The sequence below is a fragment of the Scyliorhinus canicula genome, chromosome 9 (assembly GCF_902713615.1).
Source record: "Scyliorhinus canicula chromosome 9, sScyCan1.1, whole genome shotgun sequence".
In the NCBI taxonomy this organism is placed as follows: Eukaryota; Metazoa; Chordata; class Chondrichthyes; order Carcharhiniformes; family Scyliorhinidae; genus Scyliorhinus; species Scyliorhinus canicula.
This window is the reverse complement of record NC_052154.1, coordinates 118,547,089-118,570,137: the sequence shown is the minus strand read 5'-3', so window position 1 is coordinate 118,570,137 and position 23,049 is coordinate 118,547,089. Positions and strand designations below refer to the sequence as shown.

General features: G+C 46.3%; 1 protein-coding gene across 2 annotated transcripts in view; it reads right to left on the bottom strand.

The window, feature by feature from the left end:
* Positions 1-23,049, bottom strand: part of LOC119971632 (N-acetyl-beta-glucosaminyl-glycoprotein 4-beta-N-acetylgalactosaminyltransferase 1-like) — a 1,002,314-nt gene that overhangs the window by 166,863 nt on the left and 812,402 nt on the right. For both annotated transcript variants that reach the window (XM_038807455.1, XM_038807457.1), the window contains one exon: positions 692-832. In XM_038807455.1, coding sequence (XP_038663383.1) covers positions 692-832 — 141 coding nt within the window. The remainder of the gene's footprint in view (positions 1-691; positions 833-23,049) is intronic.

The following is a 23,049-nucleotide window of genomic DNA, read 5'->3' as shown; positions in this document are numbered from 1 at the left end:
ACTGGAAGAAGAGAAAGCGAGAGAACCAGCTGTGTTTAGTCTTTGGGGTGGGGGTGTGTAGAGTGAGGCTCTTCTTTGGGGTTAACTTCATCTTCTCGTCTGCAAGGTTAGGTTTGATACAGTTTAAGGTAATGCACAAGGCGCACCTGACCAGGGCATGTATGAATTGGTTCTTCTCGGGGTTGGGGATGGGGGGGTATTGGTATTATATTTGGTTAGGATGGGTTGTGTTTGTGTTACTTTTGTAATATTGAAAGATTTTATTATTGTCACAAGTAGGCTGAGTTGCAAAGTGCTGCAACTCCTCCTCAGTGGACCATCCCACCTCAGAATTCTCCGGCCATTGGGATTCCCTGTTCCTCCCAGCAGTGCACCGACACCCGCGGCTTTCCTGGCAGCATGGGGTGTCTTCAATGGGAAATCCCATTGACAAGCGGCGGGAGTGACAAATACGGCTGCATGCAAATGGCTCGCGCCCGTGGACAACTGCTTGGTGAAATCCCACCCACCCTTCTGAAGTAACCCGGATACTGATAGGTGGGAATCATTTGAGTAATTTTAATGGTGTATTTAGTCAGCAAAATGGAGGGAAATTAGAAAAGTCAAATCGATCAGAAGAAGAGAACTGAAAGTGAATGCAGATTCCAATCTGTATTTTATGACACTGAGTGAAAATCGAAACAGAACTCACTCAGGAAGAAGGTGTCCCTGGGATCTGGTTTGAGCATGTCTGCAGCGTGCAGCTCTCTGTGTACCATCTTGTGACCTCCTGCATGACTTGCAAGGGTTTGTGGGATATGATCAACGCTGTTCATCTTCAGTGGTGATTCTTCTATGATTAAAACATAAAGATTCACACTCAGTACTTGGAACGGGAAACATAATTTCTAAAGTAGGATTAAAGACACAGAAAGCAGAAGTTATATGCAACTAGAGACTGTAAGCTATTCAGTCATGCTCTATAACATGTTTGCTTGCCTGTCACACAAACAGATTGGTGACCTTAGTTCTGTTCATTGAATACCTGCCGCACGTAAGAGAACAGACAAAGTTGTTTCCTGTCGTTCGGGATCTCTGTTTCGCTTCACATTCCATTCTGACTGACGTGTAATTCCCTCCCTTCAATCTCTCCTGAGTGCAATGACAGTGAAGTACAGTTCCATAGACCCCAACTGTTCTTTGTTACCTTGTGCATATGGCCAAACAACATAGTGACTTTAGACAGGTAGTGTTCACAAACCATACTACTTGCAGGAGGGCATGACAGCCATACTAGACCACTCAAAGTGAACTTCAGTGTCACTGGATAGTTATCAGGTGAAGCAACTTGGCTGACATTTTGGGCCCCGGTACCGAACAAGATGGAAATTCAATGTGGCGGTTGGTGGTGAAGGGGAGGTGGAGGTTTTCTCCAGGTGCCCGACCTGACAGCCAGGCTGACTGACAGAAGGACGCAAAGGAGAAGAATCTAGGTCTAGTGGTGAGAGTGGAGGGGGAAGTGATTCCAGTGGAGGCTAGAGTATGTTCAAGGGGATCGACTGTTCTTAACTGCTTGATTTTCCAATTAAGGCTAGGGCAGTTTGGCCAATCAAGTGCAGAAACACAGCCTTAAAATCATTTCCTGATCAACCCACCACCTGAGAACAAATTGGTCAACTCCATTACAACTGGAAGTGGGCTGGGTCAAGGCAGGTTGGCTTCTCATTTGATGTTTTAAAAATTTTAATTTCCCACCCCACACAAGCCCACTGGTTTTCGGTGCTTAGAATTACCTTTCTTGACTTTGTCACTGGACTATTGCGAGCCCTACAGTCTCAGATCATCCACCTCAGCATTGAGTGGAGATTGGAGATTTAACATGTACCTTGGAGTCCCCACAGCTGAGTACCACACCACACATTGGGTGAGATTTAATGTCCTTGTTGCGCCCGACTTGGTGATGCAACAAGGCCGCTGAATCTCGCAGGAGACTCTCACGAGATTCGCGGCACTCGAAACGCCTCATGAAATTTCACAAAATCTCGCAAGATGCTGTGGGTCTGGATCTCGCCCTTGCCATGGCGCCATTTAGCACTGGTTACCACAAACATGGACCAGACGTAACACCATCTGGAGGGGGTCTCCCAGGTCATTGGAAGACACCTGGGCAGTCAGGGTCTGGACAGGGTGGCACCCCCACACTCCTAAGGCAGGCACAGTGACACAGTGGTTAGCACTGCTGACTAACAGCTCCAGGGTCCGGGGCTCAATTCTGACCTCCACTCTCACCACTAGACCTAGATTCTTCTCCTTTGTGTCCTTCAAGTCATTGTGGAGTTTTCACTTTCTCCCGTGTCTGCTTGGGTACCCTCCGGGTGCTCCGATTTCCTCCCACAGTCCAGAGATGTGCAGGTTAGGTGGATTGGCCATGCTAAATTGCCCCTTAGTATCCAAAAGGTTAGGCTAGGTTACTGGGATAGGGTGGAGACGTGAGCTTAAGTGGGGTGCTCTTTCCAAGGGCCAGTGCAGACTCAATGGGCCAAATGGCCTCATTCCGCACTGTAAATTCTATGATTTTATGATTCTACTGACACCCAGGCACTCAGGAGCACGGCAAGTGTGCCAGCCTGGTAGTGCCAAAGTGCCTGGGTGACAGGTTGCCCGTGGCAGGAATCGGGCCCGGGGTGCCTTGCCCTTAGGAGGGTATTGAGGGCCCCATAAGAGGCAAGTTAGATGCAGTGCGAGGGTCCGAAGGCGTGGTGGGGAGGCTGAGGGGGGGTCGAATGATCGAAGCGGCATTATACTCTTCCTGAACTGGTGAACTGAGCTCATTAGTGCAGGAAATGATGTCAGTGTGGCCTCGGCAGGAATGCGAAATGGCAAAGTGCCGATAAATAGCGGTGTCGTTCTCACTGCTGCAGGCACTGAGACACACCCCGCTAAACGTGTCCAAAACGGGACCCTGTATCTGTCCCATTAAATCAAGGCCATTGCATCTTTACCCAGTATACCTTCAATAGAGTCTGACTGGCCTTTAGAAAAAAATCTATGAGGACTTTTATCACCAACAAAATTATTAACAGATACAATGATGGATGACATTTTAAATTTAATCTTTCAACACCACTGAGATGGGGAAATATTACTTTTTGCTGCAGTCACATATATAACTGTGTGTTGAAATGTCAGCTGAGCTGCAGTATGCAAGATGCAATCTGTGAGATGACGCTCCCCAATGGGACAAGAACAAACTCACTTCTGAAGTAAAAGCATTTCAGGAATAGTTCCAATCAGCCCTCCAAATGTCTTTTCCTTGGATTTCCTGATTACCACTTCTACAACTATTGTTCAATAAAGCATAATGTTATGATGTGTTGTTCCCAATAAAACACAATACAATCCATGGCTTAGAGTGTACACCTATACATTTAACATGATTTAAAAAGCTATGCGGAGTCCAAAAATCACAAGTAAAATTACCTCTGAATAAACTTACAATGATACACAATTAAAAGCACTATTGACCTAGTTTTTTTGGTGGCAAACATGCTAATTTGAAGAGCTATTCCAAATTTACGCAGGGGAGTAAAAAATCAAGAATATACAATTAGTGTATGGCACTTAGCTTAGTGTATTGTAACCTGTAAATTAATTATAATTATGTCAATTCATTGACAGATGCACAGTGTTTTATTCCAGAAAACCAGATGGGATAGAACCGGAGCCAATCTCTGCATGCTTTTAAAAATATTTATTTACAGAAATACACATTATAAGCATGCGCCTCCTAACCGAACAGCCACAATTTTGGTCTGTTTCTACCGAGAGGAGCACAAGTGTATTCCCAGTTAATGTTCATCACCTGCATATAAGTAGACAAAATTAAGATACAATTACCAGATTATTTTCACAAATTAAAAAACTTGTATGTACCTACCAAATTTCAAAGCAAATTAAATCACATAATTCTGTCCAAGTCATTGCATTGTGAGATGTTCCCCCTCTCGGGCCCCCAGAAATTTCTTTGTGCATGCATTCTGTTTGTCAAACATGCCCACATAATATTCTGGATTTCCTTTCTTGTTTGCATTTTTTTCAAATCAGGAAGGCCATCTGTAACCTTTTATTTTTAAAAATAAATTTAGTGCACCCAATTCTTTTTTTCCAATTAAGGATCAATTTAGCGTGGCCAATTCACCCACCCTGTACATCTTTGGGTTGTGGGGGGTGAGACCCATGCAGACTCAGGGAGAACGTGCAAACTCCACACAAACAGTGACCCAGAGCCAGGATCGAACTCAGGTCCTCGGTGCCGTGAGGCAGCAGTGCTAACCACTGCCACTGTGCTGCCCTATCTGTAACCTTTTCTAACTCACATTTCATAGTGTATAATAGATTATTATGAAACCAACTCCACTAAAATATCCATGAGGAATACTAACATGTGAAGCATCACTATAAATATCTTATACTTTTGTCCATTAGGATGTTAACTTAATACATGTTTATCCTCATTTAAAATTCTGCATGTTCAAATTGCCCTTACAACATTTTCTACTGTAAGGTGTTTCATCATTGTACATAATTCGAACAAATTAAAAATAGAATCTGGTCTCATCAGAGTGCCCAACCAGCTCAAATGAGACTAATCAAACTTCACAATTGCTCTGTCTCTTCTTTAGATCTCAATATCATCCTTCTGTGATGACTTAGTATGATTAACTGGCGTAGGAGTAATACTCCTTCATTTGGATTGTTGATTTAAAGTTATTCCAGACTTGCTTTGCTCAATATTAAAACCAAACCAATATATTTAAAAGCCCCTCAAACCTGAGTCCCAGTTTTAAATTGGACCCAAATCTTATTAATAACACATTTATCAAACACTGCATTGCCATCCCGTAAGAAATCAATATGTGCCACCAAGGTGCCCGAGAGCTTTCCCTGATTGTTTAGTTTCCATAGTTTTCCTTCTGTATCTGCACATGGGAAGCTCTTTCTCTGGTACGTGATTGTTTTCTAAATCAAAAGTCACTGCCAGGTTGGCATTGCCAGGGTGCCGGGGGCAGTGCCAGGGAACTTTCCAGCCCTGACCACCTGGGGGCTTCACTGGCCTCAAAGACCGCCGACGTGGTCATCACATCTGGTCTCCGTTTTGAAGACCAGTAATGATTCCTGCTGGCTTCATGATACGTTGGCAGTGGGAGAATTGAAGGAGCTTAATGATTTGGTCTCAAATCTGAATCTGATTCACTCTGTCAATCACCAGCTGAGGGCGGGGAGAATCTCAAAATGAGTTCTTCCCAGCGCAAATTGCGTTACGGCGCTCTCACGAGAGCCTCCAGCAATTACTGGCTTCATATAACGGCCCCATTGCTTCTGACTTGGTGTCAGGACGAAGTTGTTTAATCTCGTAAGAGGCCTCTCACGAGATTTATAACGCTGAAAATGCCGAGTGAGATTTAATGAAATCTCAATAGACGTCGCAATCTAAATTTTGCAGTACTGGGCAAGATCCAGGTTAACATATTTCAGTGAGCCATTAGATGAATTTAAATATATCTGCACCATATTCTCCCGGGGCTTAGGAATGAACGGCATCACCTGGGAGACCTCACCATGGCGCCGTTTAGTACTGGTTTCCACAAACGTGGACTAGTCATAATGGTATCCGGGGGGACGGGGACGGGGTGTCACCCAGGTCATTAGCGACCCCCGGGTGGTCGGGGCAGAGCAGGAGGTACTTTTGCGCTCCTTCTAGAACGCGAGAACCTTGGCACTGCCAGGCTGGCAGGGGCACTGCCAGCGTAAGGGAAGGGGTGTTCCTGGGGGCCTTCCCAAGGTTGGGGTGAAGGTAAGGGTCAGAGGGGGCTGGCTGAAAGAGGGGGGATAGATCGGGATAGATCAATGGTGCCCCGATCTGCGAGGAGACTTTCCTGCTGGCCAGCTGACTCTAAGTGCAGGATCGGCTGAGAGAGACGCCCCAAGGCTAAAAGAAAAGCAAAGTGCCGTTAAATAGTGAGATGTTTCTTGGCAGTACACAATTTGAGCCTGTGTGAGCAGGGCCAGAGAATAATAATAATAATCTTTTATTGTCACAAGTATGAAGTTACTGTGAAAAGCCCATAGTCGCCACAATTCAGCACCTGTTCAGGTAAGCCGGTACAGGAACTGAACCCACGTTGCAAGGCTTGTTCTGCATTACAAACCAGCTGTCTAACTCACTGAGCTAAACCGGCCCTGTGTGCTCTCAGTATTTGGTTTTGAATGCTATGTGTGTTCAGATACAGAGCTTATAGTTTATCCTTTTATTCTTTTTATAACCTCTTGATTCATCTGTTGAAATACTGTTAGATTTGTACTCTATCCCTTCTGGTCACAGTCTGTTTTTCATTTCCTGTAATAATACCTTTCTCTTTTGCCTTGTCTCAATTCTTTGATCTATCACATCTTCTCAAATTTGGCCCCTTGCCCTCATTATTTATTTTTAAAATGCTGTCTAGCTTTCTAGTTATGAAGCTCATAAGAACATTGTTTCCAGCACGGTTCGGGTGTAGACCGTCCCAATGGTACAGCCCTTACTTTCCCAGCACTGGTCCTAACGCCCCACGAACTGAAACCCACTTCTCCCACACCAGTGTTTGAGCCATGCATTCATCTCTCCAATCTGATTTGTTTGATGCCAATCTTCACCTGGTTCAGGGGATAATCCAGGGATTATGACCTTTGAGGTTCTGCTTCTTAATCTGGTGCCAGGCCCCTAACACTGATTTATGTCTTGCCTATGTTGTTGGCACCTACATGGATCATGGCGACTGGGTCCTTCCCCTCCCACTGTAAGTTCCTCTCCAGCCCTGAACAGATGTCCAAACCTTGGCATCGGGCAGGCAACACAGCTGTCTTGACTCACACTCTTTGCTACAGAGAACTGTGTCAATTCCCCTTACTATACACTCTGACTGCATTCCCTTTTGCTCCTCCCACTTGAATGGCTTCCTATACCACGGTAACATGGCCATTTAATTCATCTGACCTGCAGCCCCCACTATCATCCAAACAAGCTGAAGGAACCTCAAACCAGTTGGACAATTATAATGGCCGAGGCTCTTGTGCTCCAGCCCTCTGAGTCCCCTTACCTGCCTCACTCACAGTCACACTCTCCTGTCCCTGACCACTGACCAAATCAGAAGACCCTGTCCGAAGAGATGTGATTGACTCTTGGTGCAAAGAATCCAGGTAACCTTCTGCCTCCCTGATGCATTGCAGTGTCTGTTGTCCAGCCTTTAGCTCAGAAACTCTATTCCTACACTGCTGGAGCTTCAAGCATTTAGAATAGTACAGCACAGAACAGGCCCTTCGGCCCTCAATGTTGTACCAAGCCATGATCACCCTACTCACACTCACGTATCCACCCTATACCCGTAACCCAACAACCCCCCCCTTAACCTTACTTTTATTAGGACACTACAGGCAATTTAGCATGGCCAATCCACCTAACCTAATTTATTGCAGATGTATTTATCCTGGATCAAATTGGCATCCAGGAACATCCACATGTTGCATACATCATCTGTCCTGACACCATTAATGTATTTTAATTAGCTATTTCATTATTTCATTCAATTATATATTTTATTTTTATATATTTCATTGACCTCATCACCAGTTGCTGGACAGTATTGGACCTTGGGAATAGACCACATAGAACATAGAACATAGAACACTACAGCGCAGTACGGGCCCTTCGGCCCTCGATGTTGCGCCGACCTGTGAAACCATCTGAAGCCTATCTGACCTACACTATTCCATTTTCATCCATATGTCTATCCAGTGACCACTTAAATGCCCTTAAAGTTGGCGAGTCTACTACTATTGCAGGCAGGGCGTTCCACACCCCTACTACTCTCTGAGTAAAGAAACTGCCTCTGACATCTGTCCTATATCTCTCACCCCTCAATTTAAAGCTATGTCCCCTCGTGTTGGTCATCACCATCCGAGGAAAAAGACTCTCACTGTCCACCCTATCTAACCCTCTGACTATCTTATATGTCTCTATTAAGTCACCTCTCAGCCTTCTCCTCTCTAACGAAAACAACCTCAAGTCCCTGAGCCTTTCCTCGTAAGACCTTCCCTCCATACCAGGCAACATCCCAGTAAATCTCCTCTGAACCCTTTCCAAAGCTTCCACATCCTTCCTATAATGTGGTGACCAGAACTACACGCAGTACTCCAGGTGTGGCCGCACCAGAGTTATGTACAGCTGCAGCATGACCTTGTGGTTCCGAAACTCAATCCCCCTGCTTATAAAGGCTAGCACACCATATGCCTTCTTAACAACCCTATTAACCTGGGTGGCAACTTTCAGGGATTTATGTACCTGGATGCCGAGATCTCTCTGTTCATCTACACTACCAAGAATCTTGCCATTAGCCCAGTACTCTGCATTCCTGTTACTCCTTCCAAAGTGAACCACCTCACACTTTTCCGCATTAAACTCCATCTGCCACCTCTCAGCCCAGCTCTGCAGCTTATCTATGTCCCTCTGTATCCTATAACATCCTTCAGCACTATCCACAACTCCACCGACCTTCGTGTCATCTGCAAATTTACTAACCCATCCTTCTACACCCTCTTCCAGGTCATTTATAAAAATGACAAACAGCAGTGGCCCCAAAACAGATCCTTGCGGTACACCACTAGTAACTGAACTCCAGGATGAACATTTGCCATCAACCACCACCCTCTGTCTTCTTTCAGCTAGCCAATTACTGATCCAAACCACTAAATCACCTTCAATTCCATACTTCCTTATTTTCTGCAATAGCCTACCGTGGGGAACCTTATCAAACGCCTTACTGAAATCCATATACACCACATCAACAGCTTTACCCTGATCCACCTGTTTGGTCACCTTCTCAAAAAACTCAATAAGGTTTGTGAGACATGACCTACCCTTCACAAAACCGTGTTGAGTATCGCTAATCAACTTGTTCTTTTCAAGATGATTATAAACCCTATCTCTTATAACCTTTTCCAACATTTTACCCACAACCGAAGTAAGGCTCACAGGTCTATAATTACCAGGGTTGTCTCTACTCCCCTTCTTGAACGAGGGGACAACATTTGCTATCCTCCAGTCTTCCGGCACTATTCCTGTCGACAAAGACGACATAAAGATCAAGGACAAAGGCTCTGCAATCTCCTCCCTGGCTTCCCAGAGAATCCTAGGATAAATCCCATCTGGCCCAGGGGACTTATCTATTTTGACATTTTCTAAAATTGCTAACACCTCCTCCTTTTGAACCTCAATTCCATCTAGCCTGGTCGACTGAACCTGAGTGTTCTCCTCGACAACATTGTCTTTCTCCAGTGTAAACACTGACGAAAAATACCCATTTAATGCTTCCCCTATCTCCTCTGATTCCACACACAACTTTCCACTACTATCCTTGATTGGCCCTAATCTTACTCGAGTCATTCTTTTGTTCCTGATATACCTATAGAAAGCCTTAGGGTTTTCCTTGATCCTATCCGCCAACGACTTTTCGTGTCCTCTCCTCGCTCTTCTTAATTCTCCCTTTAGGTCCTTCCTGGCTAACTTGTAACTCTCAAGTGCCCTAACTGAGCCTTCATGTCTCATCCTAACATAAGCCTTCTTCTTCCTCTTGACAAGTGCTTCAACTTCCTTAGTAAACCACGGCTCCCTTGCTCGACAACTTCCTCCCTGCCTGACAGGTACATACTTATCAAGGACACGCAGTAGCTGTTCCTTGAAAAAGCTCCACATTTCGATTGTACCCATCCCCTGCAGTTTCCTTCCCCATCCTATACCTCCTAAATCTTGCCGAATAGCATCATAATTGCCTTTCCCCCAGCTATAATTCTTGCCTTGCGGTATATACCTATCCCTGCCCATTGCTAAAGTAAACATAACCGAGTTGTGATCACTATCACCAAAGTGCTCACCTACATCTAAATCTAACACCTGGCCGGGTTCATTACCCAGTACCAAATCCAATGTGGCCTCGCCCCTTGTTGGCCTGTCTACATACTGTGTCAGAAAACCCTCCTGCACACACTGCACAAAAACTGACCCATCTATAGTACTCGAACTATAGTATTTCCAGTCAATATTTGGAAAGTTAAAGTCCCCCATAACAACTACCCTGTTACTCTCGCTCCTGTCAAGAATCATCTTTGCAATCCTTTCCTCTACATCTCTGGGACTATTCGGAGGTCTATAGACAACTCCCAACAGGGTGACCTCTCCTCTACTGTTCCTAAGTGAAGTACACTTCAGTCACTTACCAGAGACTCACCAAGTAACTAGCTTCTTCTCCTGTAGCAGAGTAAGACTACTTCCTGAAGGCTGAGAATGTTAGAAAACAAAAAGCAAAGGAGCTCCACTTTATCTCCTTCCCTTGCACCTTTAACTCCCAACACCCAGCACTCTATTCTAAGTCGGACTTATTGCAGTAAATCTTACCTGAACTACCTCTTTCCCCCTGTGCACAGAATTCCCACTTTGAGCCAAATTCCACAGATACTCACTCGGTCTCTGTCTCACTCAGACCGAAGCCTCCACCCTCACTGCTTGCGGGCCTTTTATTGATTGTGCACTTTAAGATGTCACTTTCTTCTATAGAGTAGTGATGAATCACTTACTAGCTTAGCTTCCTGCTACAGTGCTCTCACTTCAGGTGCTATTAACTACCACTACCTGTTTAACTAGGCTATTAAACCTGCATAAAGAGGTCAGAATCTGGTTCTTATTCTAAAATTGCGCTTGAAAAAGATTTGCCAGTTGAATTCCCATATTGAACCACATTCCCAAATATATTCACTCGCTCTCCATCTTACTCAGGCCATAGTGTCTGCTCACTGCTGGTACGCCTCTTACTGATCTGAAGAAGGAGTGAATTTCATAGAATTTACAGTGCAGAAGGAGGCCATTCGGCCCATCGAGTCTGCACCGGCTCTTGGAAAGAGTACTCTACCCAAGGTCAACAGCTCCACCCTACCCCATAACCCAGTAACCCCACCCAATACTAAGGGCAATTTTGGACACTGAGGGCAATTTATCATGGCCAATCCACCTAACCTGCACATCTTTGGACTGTGGGAGGAAACCGGAGCACCCGGAGGAAACCCACGCACACACCGGCAGGATGTGCAGACTCCGCACAGACAGTGACCCAAGCCGGAATTGAACCTGGGACCCTGGAGCTGTGAAGCAATTGTGCTATCCACAATGCTACCGTGCTGCATCTAAATTTTCTGCCTGACTGGTTTTGAAAGAAATAGTTAACAGGACTACTTTTCCTGGAACTTTGAAAGGATCTGATCTCAGCATGCAAACCTCTGGCCGACGGCTCGGTTAAAACTGCTTCGACACGGATACAGTGGAGCCGTTCGCTGGAACTTAACTTACACCATTTGTTCTGCTGCCAGGATCATTTGCGTCTGCAGTTCGTCATGTGAGTTTCCTTAGCTTGCTTCTGAGTGCATTTTCTCAGAGTAGAAATTAATTGCTGGCATACCTTTTTTGATTTCTTCAATATTTTTATAGAGAATTTTGATTTTTATCCCCATGGCTCACCATGATGGATTGGGTTGTTGCTATCTGTGGTGTGTATTGCTTTGCTATCATTAAGCAGTTCTGCAGAAATTACCAAGAAGTCTTTATAACAGTGCTGAACTATGTATATATTTACAGGAGAGGCTACAGGTAACCCTTTCTATTGTAAGATACCAAATCTCCTGAACTGTAATCTCTCTCCACGCCTCAGTGCTCTCACAATTTTCTCCAAACCCTCAGCCTTCATGAAAGCCTGTCGAGCTGCACATAAAACATTTAAACGTACAGGAAAAAAGTGTGGTGATCCACTGTGTGCACCTGTATTAGGTGATGTAAGGTAGGACCTGCACTACAGGTTCTCCAGTAGCCCCTGCCAGCTAGCTCCGCCCACAAGGAGCTGTATAAATATGCATGACCTCCTCCTGATCAGCCATTTCGCCAGCTGCAGCAGGAGGCCTTGCATCTGACTGTAATAAAGCCACAGTTGTACCAATCTGAGTCTTTCGTGCAATTGATCGTGCATCAAAAAGGAAGGGATTTTGGTATCTTTGAGAGCAGGAGGAGTATCACACAGCACAGAAGATAATTTGTGATTTTATCCTTCTATCAGGTAACAGGGCCTATATCTGTTAATTATCTGGAATCATTTGCATGAGGCTCCCATGCCAGGGTGATGGCCAACTTGAAGTCTGGTTGATCAGCTAAAATTTTATGCAGTATCTCATCGATGACCACAAGATTTCTAGAACAGAATCCATTGCTGCAGGATTCATGTTCATCTTTTCATACGCCTCTGAAATTATTATTCGCAAATTCCCCTCCATTAACGGTGAGAAAACTTGCTGATGTCCCAAGTCTAGTCTACATCCATTTCTCCATGATTTTATCTGTAACTATCCTGTCCTTACTATGTATTATTACAGAAAATCTACATCTGCCACATCTATGAAACGTAGACTGAAAATACTTCTGTCTTTGTCCTATACCTTGAGATCAATGACATTGAAACCACTGAAATGTTTGCCATCGGATATGGAGGCACCCTCTGATGCTTTTTACAGATCTTACAATTTTCACTGATCCTTCTGTTAGTCTCCTCCACTTTTCATCAACCACATCTACGTAGTTTATCTGGGTTTTTAACCATTGACAAGTAGGGTGAGAAATCTTTTCATGTAACTTAAAGAGAAATAATTTTTTCTTTCTCATTCTTGCCACATGATGTCATTAATACTTGTCAAACACCTCATTGAGAATCATCAGGCTTTGTTGAGGTGGTAAAGTGCAGATCAGCTCAATTTCCAAAAATAATCACGTTACGCTTCAAGTCAAGTTTCATTTGCATGCTTTTCATAGATTTGCTCAACAGCATACGTACCTCATTACAGACTACTTCAGCATTTAAAAGTGGTTTATTTTTATACAGAATTATTATCCTTTTTAGTGGCGCCAGTGTATTGTCAATGCCAAATCTAAAAAGCATAAATACTTTTCTCCAACCTTACATTGGCCTGCAGTACGCCGTAAATAAAGGTAGTGGGTGCAATTCAACGGAACAGAGTCCAATTTTGGGCATTTCTCGCACCGCTATTTAATGGCACTTTGCGGTTTCTTTTGGCCATGGCGTGGAATGCCCCACCAAGGCCGCACTTGCATCATTTCCTGTACTGCTGAGCTCAGCTCGCCAGGGCAGGAAGAGAATTCACGGATCAGAGTACTATTTCTAAACGCTGCCCCAATTTTTCGACCCCCCCATTAACCACCACATTGAGGCCTCTGGACCCCCCCCCCCCCCCCCCCCCCCCCCCCCCCCCCATAGCACCCAACTCACCACTTATGGTACTCACAAGCCCACTCCCCCACCCCCACCACCCCCCTCAAGCCACCTCTTAAGGGCAAGGCACCCCTAGGCCTGATCCCTGGAACGGGCAACCTGGCACCTGTCACTGGCATCATGGCAGTCCCCTGCTAGTGCCACCATACACTTAGTCAGTCCAAGACATAAATCTCACAGAAACAGTGGAATAGAGGAACAAACGACTTAGAATCAGGGGGTCAATAAGATCATGGAAGATCTCGTTGTGATCTCAATTCCACATTGCCGCCATCTCATGCTCCCTCCTTCCCACCCCACCCCACCCTTCATTACGCTTGACTCTTTAAACTCTGACTAGCTCTGCTTTGAATGAATTCAATGGCCCAGCTTCCACTGCTTCCTGGGGAAGAGAATTCCCCATATGAATGACCTTTTGAGAGAAAAAAATTTCCTCATTGCGGTCTTTCAAACTTATTTCTTTATTCTCCTCCTTTTTCACATTTTCACCCATCAACAATAAACCAGTAACAAATATGTTAATCCCCATAACAAAAACAATGATCCCATCCTCCCACCAAATCCAAAATATTCGCCCACACGTTCGCATAAACAAATGACAAAAAGGAATCAGGAATCACCCATAGCTACCATTAACACCCATCAACCCCCTCCCCCCAACCCTCCCACCCATCCCCCCCAACTAATGTTCGATGCTATCCAGTTCTTGAAAGTGCATAATGAATAATGGCCATGAATTGTAGAACCCTTCTATCCTGCCCCTCAGTTCAAACTTAACCTTCTCAAGAGTCAAGAATTCCAAAAGATCCCCCCCAGCACGCCAGGGCACAGGGTGGAGAGGTTGCTCTCCAACCCATCAGGGACGATCAACGAGGCGAAGGCTACAACGTCTGCCCCCGCACCCATTTCCAACCCTGGCTGGTCCGACACTCCGAATATGGCCTCCCGGGGGCCCGGGTCTAGTTTCACGTGCACCACTCATTGTGGTCTTAAATGGTGGGCCTCTTGTTCTTAAACTGTGCCCCTGGTTCAAGTCCCTCCCACAAGTAGAAACATCTTCCCAGTTTCTACCCTATCACATCCTGTCTGGCTGTTAAATGGCTCAATAAGATCACCTCTCATTCTTCCAAACACCAATGGGTATAGACCCAACCTGTTAAGCCTCTCTTCATAAGATAAACATCTCTCCCAGGAATGAGTCGAGTGAACTTTTTCTGAACTGCTTTTAATGCAATTATGACTGGAATTCTCCATTTGGGAGACTTTGGGCTGGATTCTCCGTCGCCTTGTTCCTCCATTTCGCTGGCAGGGCACTCATGACCATGGATTTCCCAACGGCGTGGGGGGTGCCCACAATGGGAAACCCCATTTTCCGGCTGGTGAGACAGAGGAGCCTGCTGTCAGTGCGGGCACGCTGCACCAGAAAACGGGTGCGGCGGGACGGAGAATCCCGCCCTATGTTCTCCTGCGGGAGATGAATAGCCTCTGATTTGCTGTGAGTGCAAATCCCAAGATGCCATGCAAATTTATGCATCACAGGGATTGCACGTTATTGGACTGCAATTTTGAGGTGATCCGATAGAGATTCCCCTCTCCCCCACAACAGAATATGGCACGCCCCCAGCATAGGATTTTCTGGGTCACCCCCACCACCACCCCCCCCCCCCCCCCAACAGTACAAAGGTGACCCTCCCCTCCCACCATACCCCCACCAGAGACCTTAACCAGAGACCTCCATAAGAGAGCCCCCCACCGGAAAACCCACCATTACAGAGACCTCACAGAAACCCCTCCCATAAGAGCGACCCCACCAGAGACCCCCATCAAAGAGTGTCTCGATTGTGAGAACCATGCCCAAAAGTCGCCCATCTAGAGACCCCTGCCTGGAAGACCCCATTACAGAGATCCCTGTCTGGACATTCCCCGTTACAGATTACAGGGGTCTCTCTTATGTGGGGGGGGGGGTCTCTGATGAGGGTGGAAGGCGGGGTGGTGTCTGGTGAGGGTGGAAGCAGGATTGGCATTGTGAGGGGAGGGTGGCCCTCCGATGGACTTTGGGGGCAACTCTGGGTAATGTTTAATGATACTCGCCCATGTGTATCCCGGCCCAGGTGACCGGAGATTCATGCCAGTTGGGAGAATCTGGTGTCCAGCCCATTATTAGGATGCAAATGGGTCAATTTGCATCCTCCCGCTGGTGCAAGGCATGAACCTCAATGCCACCACCAGCGGGGGACCGGAGCATTGGGATATTTTTTAGCCGACACTGGATTCTCCACCGCATCGGGAACTCCGCAACCGACAAAGGGCGGCGGAGAATACAGCCAATATCTTTTTCAAATAAGGAGATCAAAACTTGACACAGTGTTCCAGATGTGGTCTCACCAAGACCCTGTACAGCTGCAGTAAAACTTCCCTATTTCATATTCAATTCCCTTTGCAATAAACACCAACATTCCACATGCATTTTGCAGAAGATGCCAATTAAAATTGGTATCCGGTCAAATTCCCAGAGCTGGCCCAACATGAAAATCTGTGCACTCTTATTCAGAGGCAATGGGTTGTATGCTAAGATGGTGTCTTCATGAAATTTTAACTGAATAAATGTATGTTAGATTATTTACTGATTGAGTAAAAAAAGCACCACAATTATAAACAGAAAGGCTGATATCAGCCTTGGTTCAGTGGCACCATGTTTGCTTTTGTCTTTGAAGGTTGCATGTTTAATTTCCACTCACAGAATCACAGACTTCTCACAGTTCAGTCGGCCATTCAACCCATCGTGTCTGCATCAGCTCCCTGAAAGAGCAGTTCACTTTGTGCCATCCTCCAGCCTTCTCCCCATAATCATGCACCTTCTTCCTTTTCAAATAACCATCTAATTCCTTGCTGAAAGCTTTGATTAAATCTGGCTCCTGCAACACTCCCAGGCAGTGCATTCCAGATCCCAACCACTTGCTGTGTGAAAACATTTTTTCTCATATTGCTTTTCTGCTTCTTTTGCCAATTATTTTAAATCTGTACCTTCTTGTTCTCGACAAGTTGGAACAGTTACTGCCCATTTACACTGTCCCGACCACTCATGATTTTGAACACTCCAGAGACATGAACATATAGGGCGGGATTCTCCGCGGCAGGTTGGAGAATCGCCGGTGGCGTGGGAAATTCCCACCACGACGCTCCAAAGCTGGACCGCCGATTCTCCGGCGACTGGAGAATCAGCGCCAATCGTGCCCACGCGGAGCCTGTCGGGGGCCGCTGAAATGGGCCCCCGGGGCAATTCTCCACGGGCGATGGGCCGAACTCCCGCCGAGTCCCGCCGGCGTGGTTCTAACCTGGTACCACCCGGCGGGAGCTCGGACCCGCGGCTGCTGTGGATGTCCTGGTTGGGGGGGGGATCTGACTCAAGAGGGGGAGAAATCCACGGGGTCCAGGCCCGCGATTAGAGGGGGCCTACCTTCTTCCGCACGGCCCGCTGTAAATTCCCCCAAAATGTTGCTCCGCGCCAGTGTGGAGACGGCAACCACGTGCATATGCCAGAGCAGAGACGACCATCGCGTGCATGCGCAGACCTGCGGTGGCAGTCGCGTGCATGCGCGGATCCACACCGGCCGTGCAGGGCTGCCTTTCGGCGCCAGAGCAGCGCGCAGCTCTCCGGTGCAGTGCTAGCCCCCTGAACAGCAATGAATTGCTAGGCCAGGAGGCCCGTTGACGCCGGCGTACACCACTCCAGGGTTTATGCTGGCGTCATCACTAATCTAGGCTGACACTCCAGTGCAGCACTGAGGAATTGTCAGAGGTGCATTATTGCAGGTTTTTGTATACGCTGTTATACTAAGGCCCCATTTTCCCTCTCGGGTGACAGTTAAACATCCCATGGCATTATTTGGAATAGAACGCAAGTGTTTCCTGATAGCCTGAAAAATATTTACTGTCAACCAGCACAACTAAGAACCTGGGGCTGGATACTCTGATTTTGAGGCTATGTCCGGAGCACGTGTCTCCTATTATAACCAAAAACATGGCGCCGGCCTGCCAGAGTGCCCTCCTGTGACCCCCCTCGCCACTCCCGGACCACTCCCCACCAGTCCCCCAGCCCCCACCGAAGCCTCCCTGGCCAGCAGAATGACACTCCTCCTCCATACTGTGGCAGTGCTGGACACATTCCACAGCCGCCATGCGAGGTTGACGAAACCTCAGGCAACAAGTGATCGGGAAGTTGGCCCATCGGGAGAGGGCCTTCAGATGACGTCCTGAGGCCGAGCCAACGGCGTGCACACTGATGGCGCCGTTTTGGAAGGGGCGGAACATCTGAAAAAAGGCGCCGCCCCCGATTTCACCGTCAGAACGGATTGTCCAGCCAATCGCCGAATGCGATTTCGGCATCGGCAATTGGAGAATCCTGCCCCTTGCTCCTGTTCACTTGTCTCTATTGCCGTTTGTGGAACCTTGCCTTCTGCGAATTGGCAACCACATTTTCCGACACAACTGTGACATGAGAATTTTTAGATCAGTGGAAATGAAATTGCTACAAGGCAGTATGTCAGCAAAGAATTAATCAGTGACTTTGAGGCATGTGTAGACCCACAGCTTTGATGGCTGACACATATTTATTCATGTGGAACCCTTTCCCATGACAAATTATTGACTTCTTTTGACCTCTGTCCGATGGCAATTTTAATGAAGGTCAGTTATCCGAACAATATCATTGAATTTTCCACCAGCTGGCAGCAATATGCTAACCAGGCAACATGAAAAATAAACATGAACTCAAAACATGTCTGGTAATTGCTGTTTCCGTCACTGTAAATTTGAGTTGACATCTTTAGCAATATTGATTTTGCCTCTTTGCTTGTACAGTATGTAGTGGTCTGTACATCTGTACATACATCTGCACATACACCAGGGACTGCAGACAGATGTAACAGCCACAGCATCACTAGAGGGCAGCATCAGAGACGGGTATAAAGGGTCCAGCCCAAGGGAGGATCCGCCTCTTTCAAAAGCACAGGGCTAGTGAGCAGCAGCAGACAGAGACAGCTCAGCATAGGCAGTTTACCTTAGCTTCACTGGTAATACCTCTTGACTGTATTATACCTAGTTAAGCTCTGGAAACAGAACAAACCCACTGAATAAGGCATTTGTGTTAACTAGAAGTCTATAATCTTTATTCAGACTTAGAGAATAACATATGATACCAGGAGTGATTTCAGAAAGCTAGCTAGACACCAGCAAGAGAAGATAAACTTAAACTGGATATTCAACTGTGGAAGACTTTGCAGCAAATGGATCCTCGACAACTAACTGATTCGATGGAACTTGTTGGAGCTCCATGGCAGCTGGAAACAACCGGTAATTTAAGTTATAACTGGAAAATATTTGAACAGCTGTTCCAAATATTTATTACAGCTAATTATTTAAGCACTGCCTCTGACGCAACAAAAACAGCCCTACTACTCTCAACAGGAGGGCATGAAGCTTGATAAATCTATAATTGCTTTAATTACTTAGAAGGGGGGGACAACACCAAAGTAGACGTTATACTCAAAAAAAATTCTGAACGCTGTAACAGTCAGTCTGGTGAGATGCTGGAAAGATTTAACTCTTGTCAGAGAAATGGAGGGCCCACCTCTGATTTTATTACAAATCTCAAGTCAATACCACAAGGCTGTGATTATGCTGATTTCAGAGACACTGTGATAATGCATCAATTAATTTCTGGATTATCTGACAAAAATTTGAGGGAAGAACTTTCACAAAATAAGTATCTAACTCTAGAAATCGCTGTACAAAAATGCCTTGCTTATGAAAAAAACAAAATCAATACTTTGAGTCTCTATAAACACAGAATCATCATTCAGAAAACAAAATTGGTAAAAATAGCACGAACACTCACCACGAGTTGAATCGGAGGAAAACGGAGGTTCTGAGCGGCAGTCATCTTGAGAAAGGAGCTGCACATGCTCAGTTGCAAAAAGAGCGCATAGCACTGGAAACTCGGTGTGCGCATGGGTAATCGAGTCCTACGCATGATGTCATGAGTGTCATGACATCAGAGGACCAGGACCACGTCCACTTAAAAGGGAAATGCACAAAAAAGAACAAGAAGAAATTTAAAGCTGCAAAACTCAATTTTCTTGCCTCAAAAGACAGAACTTACACCAGCAGTTGAAAATAACTTTCACAACACCCTGGAACAAGCAGTTAGCACTGCCCTCGGAGATGATATAGTCCTTGTAGACTACGACTCAGACGAAGATTTCATCTTGGGAGATAGCTACCCCAGTACCAAATCTGAACCGCAACTAAAGGTGTTGTACCGTGAAGACCCCAACGATTCGTTTTTCGGAATGGGGAATCTTCAGCCCAGCATATATGACATCCCGACTCATGAGTTCAGGATTATGCTGCGGCCTGACGCCAAGAAACAGAGAGTGGTCCACGCACCACGAAGGGTCCCAGCCTCCACCCAAGATGATTTGTTCACTGAACATGAAGAGAACGATCACAACTCTGAAACAAAAAGTGATGATTTGTCTATCGAACAGTACACACAATACTGCTCAGACATGGCTGAGTTATTCGGAGATCCTGATCACAGCATCAGCAACACGGTTGAAAAGCTCAATACGACTCTTCTCATGGTCGATGAATCCAATACTATGGTGCCATGGCAGATCGTCGCTACATGGGATGACAGCAATACCCAAGACGGAGACGACGCCACACAGAGAGCACAGAACGACTCCGCTGAGAGAGCACAGATCGACTCAGCGAGAACACTGCACGACTCCACAAAGAGAGCGATGACAGGCTCCACGGAGAGCGTGATGAAGGACTCCACAAAGAGAGCGACACAAGCCTCCACAGACAGCTCGGTGACAGACTCAAAAATGGAAGCAAGCAAACACTCCATAGTGAACACCATGCATGTAAAAGACCATGAATATCTATCAAGTTTATTTGAGCCACCAGAGGAAGACACTGGATGTCTACGCACTGTATGTGAGACAAGTGACAAAGAAATCACAATTCCCATACAGGATGTGCAGGATCACAGCGACACTGACATATCTCAGCTCGTCTGCACAGAAACACTCAATAATCAGAGGACGGCCACCCATGAGTCCAGAGAGACCACTTCAATAGAAATCTTGAAGGTTTTGCCTCCAGAAAAGGAGCACAAAGAGATCACAGATGATTCAAATGAACCTGAAATTACACCAAAAGAGGAGCACCAAGAAATCAATAATGATTCAAGTGAACCAGAAATGACTCTAGAAGAGGAGTGCCACGTAAGCAAAGAAGAGGAATCAAATCCACCACAAATGACTGATGTCACCAACATCAATGCAACATCAGATCATTCTCAAAATTCTCAAGAAGACACGCTCAATGTAGCAGATACCACAAAGGACACTGACACCAATAACTGTGACAATGACTCAAATCATCCACATGGCATACTCATTGAGCGCAACAAGAACAACAAAAACCACAAGACGCACAACAGAAACAAGAACATCATTAAACGACTCATCAGCAAAGCAGCCAAGTCATGTTCCGACATCAACCTAGCTCTGTTATCGTACCGAGCAACCCCATTGAGCTCAGAACTGTCACCAGCGCAAATGCTCTTCGGCAGAGACATCCGGACAACCCTACCGGCAAAGCAATTCCGAGACCATGGCAATGCACCAGTTCTCGACGACATGCGGGCACTATGCTACAGACAAAAACTATACTACGATCAACATGCGATCCCACTCAAGCCACTGACAATAGGTGATGCCATCAGAATCAGGGACCCAGAAGGCGGATGGTCTGAGTCAGCCACGGTGATCAGGCAGGAGGCACCGCGGTCCTACATTGTCAAATCGTCTGCGGGAGTACTTTTTTGCTGTAACCGCTGGGATCTATTAGAGATTTGACCTACAACACCTGTATTTCCCACACTGGACTTGACCGAGTCCATTTGTCCAGAGGACGTTCCTCGCCACACAACACGAGACAGTACTCTTGATGACATCAAACCATCATCCCTACTACCACCGTTAAGACGCTCCAGTAGAAGCCGTAAGGCACCCGACCGGCTAGATTTGTAACAATACTTCAACACATGCACAAGACGAATATGGACATTTCTCATGATGGACTCACAACACAGTTAGTTGTTTCTGTATTACTTTTATCATTTTCAAATTGTGCAGATTTGCAAATTCTCACCACTTGTTATGTCCAGTTTTCTTGAGGCCAGTCGAGAAAACATGTCCAATAAAATGGGGGGGGGGGGGGGGGGGGGGGGGGCGGAATGTAGTGATCTGTACATCAGTACATACATCTGCACATACACCAGGGACTGCAGACAGATGTAACAGCCACAGCATCACTAGAGGGCAGCATCAGAGACGGGTATAAAGGGTCCAGCCCAAGGTAGGATCCGCCTCTTTCAGAAGCACAGGGCTAGTGAGCAGCAGCAGACAGAGACAGCTCAGCAGAGGCAGTTTACCTTAGCTTCACTGGTCATACCTCTTGACTGTATTATACCTAGTTAAGCTCTGGAAACAGAACAAACCCACTGAATAAAGTATTTGTGTTAACTGGTAGTCTACACTGTTTAGACTTAGAGAATAACATACAGCATAACTGGACTAGATTATTCTGTGTCTTATTCTTTAGATGCTTCTGTCCATCAAACACTTTGGGCGGGGTTCTCAGTCGGTTGACACCGAAATTGGGAAATTCGATTGGGCAGAGAATCGGTTCCGAATGGCGAAATCGCAGCGGGGGCCGATTTCATGCCAAATCACAATTCTCCGTCACCACGACAGTGGCTTCAATGTGGTCCGGAACAGTGTTGACTGTTACGGTGTACAGTAAACACCGTTTGCATATGATTTGCCAGCCTGATCCAGTATTCTCCGGGACCTCCATGATTTTCCGTCTTGATGGGCCGAATTCCCGATGGCGTGGTTCACTTTTGCTTTTGAAAATCGTGAAACAGGCGCCGTGGCCGATGAGAGAGAGGAGCTAGGACATGGAGAGGCACAACTGGCCGGACTGTCTGCGGGGAGGGGGGGGGGGGGTGCTAGGTCGGGAGGTGGGGTCTGACGGGAAAACGGGCTGTGTGGCCGGGGTGACCTCCCCGCAGGACTGCGGCGGTGCTCAGGCACGGATCGCCATTGCCGCAGCCTGCAAGGCAGCCATCTTGCCAGACACCCCACTGAGCACTCAGCTTGGTCCCTGGTTCTGCAGAATGACACCGGCCATATGGATGCTCCCACCCCTGGTAATGAATTCTGGCCTAGCTAGCAGCCCTCGCATCCCTTGAATGAATAAAATAAAATAAAAGGTGGTGGGGTTTTCAAGCGTTACGACAATTAAATCTACAACTCTATTAAATGGTCTATTACTGACCATCGCTGTTCTCACAGAATACTGTTAGAAGGCAGGCAATGATACATCTGCACCCTGGACCAAATGGGACTGCTAATAAGGTTAGGCCCAGCCTGACAACCTGACAATGAAATCACTGGCGAGCAGCAACAGTACATTTCCAGATACCAAAGGGGCTATTTTTTAAAAAGTTATTCTTTTATGGGATGTGAGCCTCATTAGCAAGGCCAGTATTTATTGTTCATCTTTAATTGGCCTTCAA